This window comes from Quercus lobata, chromosome 4 (genome assembly GCF_001633185.2).
Source record: "Quercus lobata isolate SW786 chromosome 4, ValleyOak3.0 Primary Assembly, whole genome shotgun sequence".
NCBI classification, from domain to species: Eukaryota; Viridiplantae; Streptophyta; class Magnoliopsida; order Fagales; family Fagaceae; genus Quercus; species Quercus lobata.
In genome coordinates, this window is record NC_044907.1 from 87,265,979 (window position 1) to 87,273,387 (window position 7,409).

The 7,409-nt window shown below is 30.0% G+C and overlaps 1 protein-coding gene across 1 annotated transcript; it reads left to right on the forward strand.

Moving 5' to 3' along the window:
• The first annotated feature begins 4,245 nt into the window (after positions 1-4,245).
• Positions 4,246-5,148, forward strand: LOC115986943 (SKP1-like protein 20). Its single transcript, XM_031110375.1, has one exon. The coding sequence runs from the start codon at positions 4,322-4,324 to the stop codon at positions 4,913-4,915; it is 594 nt and encodes a 197-aa protein (XP_030966235.1). The 5' UTR covers positions 4,246-4,321; the 3' UTR covers positions 4,916-5,148.
• Positions 5,149-7,409: the final 2,261 nt, after the last annotated feature.

Here is a 7,409-nt window from a genome sequence, read left to right on the forward strand (position 1 = left end):
TTAAGGAGAGCTTAAGGTGATTTTCCCTTCTAAGCTGACAGTATAAGTTCTCTTTTTTGTTTTTGTTTGTTTTTTTTTGTTTTTTTTTGTTTTGGGATAAACAAACAAATCATGAAGATATTTGTATACTTATACACTGAATAAAAAAAAAATCAATATATATTAATCATCTAGTATTAAATAGTACAAGGAATCGAACCAAACCTTTTTCTAGTATGTCTTTAAGGGCTTTTGGACTCATTCACCCAAAGTTTTCAAAGAATCTTTGAAGTTATCCATATTATACCAAACGTTGGCCTATTTGTTGGGTAAAGTATCACTATTAAACTATTTTTTTTTTTTTTTTGTTATGGGTCAATTACAACAGATTATTTAAAAAATTGTAAAAAATATTGTGTCTTTTGGTATATCATTTTTAAATGGTGATTTTTGCAAAAATTAAGGAAAAGTTAAAATTTTTAGTTATAATTTTCCTTTTCTTGAATTTATAACTTTTATAAGTGAAATCCTGAGAAGTTTACAAGAAAACACTTTTTTAAAGTAATTCTCATTTCTTAAAAATTCTTTACTTTCAAAAGAGGGTTTAGAACATCTTGCATATCCACATGATTTTCCTTTCAAACCTCATTACATAGAATTTGTATAACTTGACATAAAACATGCATAATTCCTTTGAAATATAAGCATAAGCATATTTATCTAAAGCATTGTTATAAAAACACATCTTATAAAAACATGGGTTGCTAGACCCTCATGGCACATTACCTTAACCTTAGATATCAAATGTTAAAAAATAACCTTTTTTTTTTTTTTTTTTTAAGTGTGTTTTTAGGGTCAATATCTATACCAAAAAGACCATAAATAGTTAAATGAAACTAAGAGATCAAAACCATAAATAGTTAAATGAAGCTAAGAGATCAAAATTGAAAAGCATGTCGTTTGTCTTGGACAATAGTTTACTTTTAAATTGATTTAGAGGAAAGTTTTGTTAAACTCATTGTGCAGTGATTCAAACAACCATTCATATATAGTACTAATCACATGATTTATTAATAAGTTGCATAGATTTGTCAAAGTTATACTTTAATCACAACCATTCAAAAAAAAAAAAATCCATTTATATAGTTTATATTACTTGTAAGAAACCCTTTTTCTTATTAGGTAAGTTGCATAGATTGAATATGTGAAAATGTCAAGTTGTACTTTATAAAAAAAAATTAAAATTGGCAAGTTTCTCAATTTAATAATTTAGTATCCGTTTGATATCCAATAATTTTAAGATAATTTATTTACTAAATATGACACGAAAGATATAACTTTTGGTAGCTTTAATGTTCTAATTAACTCAATCGGGAAAATATCTTATTGTTGAATAAAAGATTTGGAGTTTAAACCTAAATTGATTAGTATCCTAACTTGAAGATAAGAGCAATCAAGACGGAGTGGATGCGATAAATTAAAATTCTATCCTAACCATTAAAATAAATGTTAATGGTGAGACAAAAAACTAAAAATGAACTTATTTTAGGAAAACTAATTTTATTAAACTAAAAAAAAAAAAACAAAAACCAAGATAATAAGCAAAATTCATTTCACTATAAATCAAAATTAGACCAGTTAGTAATATCTTATCGTCAAATAAGAAATTCGGAATTCAAACCAAACTTAAAAAAAAAAAAAAAAAAAAAAAAAACGCTGATGATAATGAATGATTATTATATTATAGATGTGATAGATTGAAATTCTATTTTTATTTTTATTTTTTAAAAAGTCAATATCAAATTATTTTATTTATTTATATAATTTGTAAAGAAAAATTCATTTCACTATAAATCTAAATTTTAGTGAATATTATGGATTTTAATGAGTTCAACAAGTCAAATATTTTATTATTGATTTAGAAACTCAGAATTCAAACCCAACTTACATTAAAAAAAGATAATAATATTAAAATTCAATCCTAACCATTAAAATAAATGTTAATAGTGAGACAAAAAACTAAAAATGAACTTATTTTAGGAAAACTAATTTTGTTTAAACTAAAAAAAAAAAAACCAAGATAATAAGCAAAATTCATTTCATTATAAAGCAAAATTTTAGTGAATATCGTGAATTTTAATTAGCTCAACTAGTAATATCTTACCGTCAAATAAAAAATTCAAGATTCAAACCAAACTTAAAAAAAAAAAAAAAAAAAAGCTAATGATAATGAACATTTATTATATTACAAACGTGATAGATTAAAATTCTATTTTTATTATTTAAAAAAAATTAATATCAAATTATTTTGTTTATTTATAAAATTTGTAAAAAAAAAAAAAATCATTTCACTATAAATCTAAATTATAATAAATATTATAGATTTTAATTAACTCAACAAATAAAATATCTTATCGTCAACTAAGAAACTCAAAATTCAAACCCACTTACATTAAAAAAAAAAGATAATAATATTAAGCCATTATTATATAATAGACTTATAGACCCGATGGATTGAAATTCTAATTTTATATATATATTTTTTTAAAAAGTCAATACCAAAATATTTTATTTTATTTAAATAATCTTAAAAAGAAATAGTAGAAAATACAATTTCGTAAATTAAAGGCGTAAATGCACTTTTAGTCCCTACATTTTGACATTTTTCCGTTTTAGTCCTTGAAACACTGTTCTATCACCAAATTAACGGAAAGACTGACGGATTAATAAAATATTATTAAAAAAATTATTTAACATTTTTTATATGCCAAAATTAAAAAAAATTAATTACTCAATTTTAATTTAGAACAAAAAACAAAAACAAAAATTATTTTCTTTCAAACAAAAATTTTACTTTCTTTTAATTAAAATGAATTTTTTTAATTCCAATCTTTTTTTTTTTTTTTTTTTTTTTTTTTTTTTTCTAGAAAATCACCACCGAATCAAACCCAAGCAAAAGAATAACAACCTAGCAAAGCAAAAGAATAGCAACCCAGCAAAAGAACATTATTACTTAAACCCAGATCAAACCCAGCAACCAAGAACACAAATCTAGCAACCAAAAACTCAAACCTAGATCACAACAACACAAACGAAAAAAAAGAAAAGAAACAGAGACCAAACACAAACACAAACCTAAAGTTCTTCGTGTTCTTCCCAGATCAAACCCAGCAACCGAGAACACAAATCCAGCAACCAAAAACTCAAACCTAGATCACAACAACACAAACAAAAAAAAGAAAAGAAACAGAGACCAAACACAAACACAAACCTAGATCACAAATAGAGATTAAACACAAACGAAACCCAAATCACAACCCAAGCCAAAATCATCAGCAGACCCAACCACCGATCCATGTTCACAACACCCACATGCAAGCCTCAAAATTTTTCCCATTGTTTTCACGCCATCAAGACCCCACGGCCTCCATGATCAAAACCTCGAAGATCAGCCTCTTGATCTGCTCACCGCTGGTCAATATCGGGCTCCAATTCCGAATTGGTGACTAGGTTTTGTACAACGGAGCCATAATTACACAGAAATAAACTATGGGTTTTCTTTCTAGGGTTTCATACACCTAATCAACGGACCTTCTTGATGGGTTCGATGGGTCGATGGCAACGGAAACGGCGACGGCAACTCAGACCTTCTGGGGTTTCTTTCTTCTATGGCAATGGTGACCTCATCATTGAGTCTTGAACGAGTTTGACGGCGACGACCTCATCACCGAGTCTTGAAAGAGATCAGAGAGAGTTTGGGTCAGTCAGAGTTTGAATCAGATCGGGGTGAGGAGAAAGAGAGTTTGAGAATAGAGAGAGAAAAGGGTTTAAAAGTTAAATGTTCTTCTGAACAAAAGAAAAAAAGAAGAAGATTGGAATAAAAAAAAAAATTCATTTTAATTAAAAAAAAGTAAAATTTTTGTTTGAAAGAAAATAATTTTTTTTTTGTTTTTTGTTCTAAATTAAAATTGAGTAATTATTTTTTTTTTAAATTTTGGCATATAAAAAATGTTAAATAATTTTTTTAATAATATTTTATTAATCCATTAGTCTTTCCGTTAATTTGGTGACAGAACAGTGTTTCAAGGACTAAAACGGAAAGCGTAAATTGATTTTAGGAACAAAAAGTAAAAAAAATAAAATATAGAGACTAAAATAAAAAAACGTTAAAATATAAAGACTAAAAATGCATTTATGCTTAAATTAAATTATTGAATTGAAGTAAATAACTTCTTCGCGAAGCAAACGCAAATCGCCTCCTATAAATATTTTTCACTCGTATCTCTCGTTTGTACTCTCTCTCTCTCTCTCACTACTCAACTATACACATCAGCAACCAACAATGGCGAACGGCGAACACCAAAACCCTAACCCTAACCCTATCGAAGCTACTCCAGGAGCCGCTGCGAGGACGATCACGCTGAAGACCGCAGACGGGGAGATATTCGAGGTGGAGGAAGCGGTTGCCATGGAGTTCGCCACGGTGAAATCGTTCTTCGAAGACGACGCCATCTCGGCGACCACGCCGATGCCGCTTCCCAACGTGACCGGCTCGGCTCTCTCCCGCGTCATCACCTACTGCCGGAGGAGCCTCGAGATCCGGTCGAAGATGCCGGCGCCGGCGCCGGCTGAGGCGGTGGGAGAGGGAGATTCGGAGGCGGAGAAGGCGGCGAAGGAAGAGAGAAAGGAGTTCGAGGCGGAGTTCTTGAAAGACGAGAGCAACGAGGACGTGAAGGAGCTGATACTGGCTGCGAATTACCTGAACATCAAGGAACTGCTGGATTTCCTTTGCCGGAGCGTGGCGGTGAGGATTCAGAACAAGAGCGTGGAGTACGTGAGGAAGTTCTTCGCGATTGAGGGCGATTACACGCCGGAGGAAGAGGCGCGGATGCGCGAAGAAAACGCCTGGGCTTTCGAGGGCGTTGATGAAGATTGATTTGACTGAAAATTCGCTTTGACACACAAAATGGTAACATAGAGAACATAAAAAAAAGAAGAAGGCAAGATAAGAACATAGGAGAGAGAGGGAGAGTTATAACTGTGTTTTATGTTTATTTTGGTGATTGGTAATTTGCTTAGATGCTAATGAAATTAGAGAGAATTTATTTATGTTTATATTGTTGATGGTAATTTTGCTTAATCATGGTTTTTAGAGATTCATAGTTGCTATTTTCTCTTTTGTCAAAATTCTTGGCTTAGACATGGGTTTTTGTTGAATTGTGTTTGGTTGGAGTGAAAAGGGACAGGAAAGAAAATAGGGTGGAAAGGGGTTTTCTTCCCAAATTGGATTTCAAATTGGAGAGAAATAAAATTTCTAGCCTTTAAATATCTGCCATTTGCCATCTTCCCAATAAAATTAGCTTCCAAGCTAATTAGAGCGGGGATTAGTTAGTTCAATTGGTAAAGTCTCTTATTTGCAACAAGATTGAGTTTTTGAATACCGTTTACACTGCAACTAATTGGTGTTTGATCTAATGATGAAGTGAGTGCTAGTTAGCTCAATTGTTAAGGTCTCCTATTAGCGATAGCAAAATTAAGGGATTGGGTTTTGAATCCTGTCTACACAGCAACTAATTGGTGTTTGAGCTAATTAATGATGAAGTGCAATCGTAATCATCCTGGATGAATGTCGGATTCAAATCTTATTGCATTTTAAAAAAAATTATTGTAGTTTAGATATTTAATTAATTTTAAAAAGATCTTGTGTTATATTTGTCTATTCAATCATATCTCTAGATAGAGAAACATGTGTTTGAATTTATAATTTTTCCAGATCATCAAAAAATGTTTTTGAATTTATGTTTAATCAGAGCACCTAAATTATGGCCTACGCTAAAAAGGTTTTGTGAACATTGTGTATTTGTGCTGATGAAACTTTGCTTGGAGGCCCAAGACTCTGGACTCTGCACCTGGATTATCCATTTGGTAGGGAGATCAGTTCGGCTCACGTGGGTGTAGGTTGACAATAACACCATCCTGGACTAGAATAGGGCACAAAGTTGGGCCTATTAATTTGTTAGCTAAACGGGCTTTTTAACCAAATAAGAGCATCCGTAGCATATGTTTCAAAAATTATGTCATTTTACCACATCAGATGCCTACTTTATTATTTTACCACATCATTTTACAACATCCCATTTATCAGATGTTTTATAATTCAATTCTATACATTAAAATAATATTTACTACACATTAAAATAATATTTACTACATATCAACACAATAAACAAACAACAAACAATATACCACATCTCTTCCGTACCGTGACAAATTTGCCACGGTACTGTTCAATGTTGCAAAAAAAAAAAATTTTACCACATCTATTAAATGGGCTAAAATTGGGTATGGTGTGGGATATGTGCCAAATATTTAGCATTTGGCACATATCCCACATCTAGTGTGGGTGCTCTAAGCAGCATAGCTCTTCTATTCCAATAAGAAGTCTTCCTTAGACCCGAACCATCTTCTTTGGAAATGGTTAGAACGATCACATCAATTCATTCATTTTTTTTTTTTTGGGTCTATTCTATAATTAAAAAAAAAAAAAAAATCACGTCCGACTACCTATTTAACGTTACATTTCATTAAAATATTAATTTTTTTCTTCAAAATTTTGATTTTGATTTTTTTTTTTTTTCATATACAAGCACAACCACCATTACCTCATTCTTTTCCTTCATTCTATATATATATATATATATATATATATATATCTAAAAAAAAAAAAAAAAAAACTTAATGAAAAATGAATAGTACCATTATTAAAAAAAAAAAAAACTTAATGAAAAATGAATAATAGTAATATAAATTTACGAAAATTTTGTAGAGGACTAGAAATTTTAATTAAACTAGATATAGTCATATAGGGGCCTTGCGAGGGTTTATTTATTTATTTATTTTTCATCTTTTCAAGATTTGCAGTTTGATCCCTACAAGAATGGAAATTTCATCGTTTTACCCCAAATTTGTAGTTTAGTCCATTTCAGATTGGATTTTGGTTGATCTATTTATATATATATATATATATATATATATATAACTGAAACTTTTGCTAGTACCACAATTTTACATGTTAGCATTATTTAAAAAAAAACAAAAATTTTGATTTTATATTTCTATATATATACTAAAGAAATATTTTCCACATCACTAATTTATTTTCAAATTTTATATAAAAAAAGAAAAAGAAACATCAAACTAAAATGTGAAACCCGACTCCTATTTTATAACACCAACAAACTCAAAACCCTAAAGAGTTCATTCTCTTTGCTTTGAAGATTGGCATCAATGCGGCTGAGGCATTGGCGGTGCCACCTTGAAGGCTAGGTGAACCCTTTTTTTACTCCTGAATTATAAAGCAAAATATTTTAAACTGAAATGGCTGCACCAATGACTTCATTAGTATGAAAAACTCAGATTTATCATCCACT

Coding starts and splice junctions, on each gene's coding strand:
- LOC115986943 (XM_031110375.1), top strand. CDS start 4,322: ATGGCGAACGGCGAACACCAAAACCCTAACCCTAACCCTATCGAAGCT.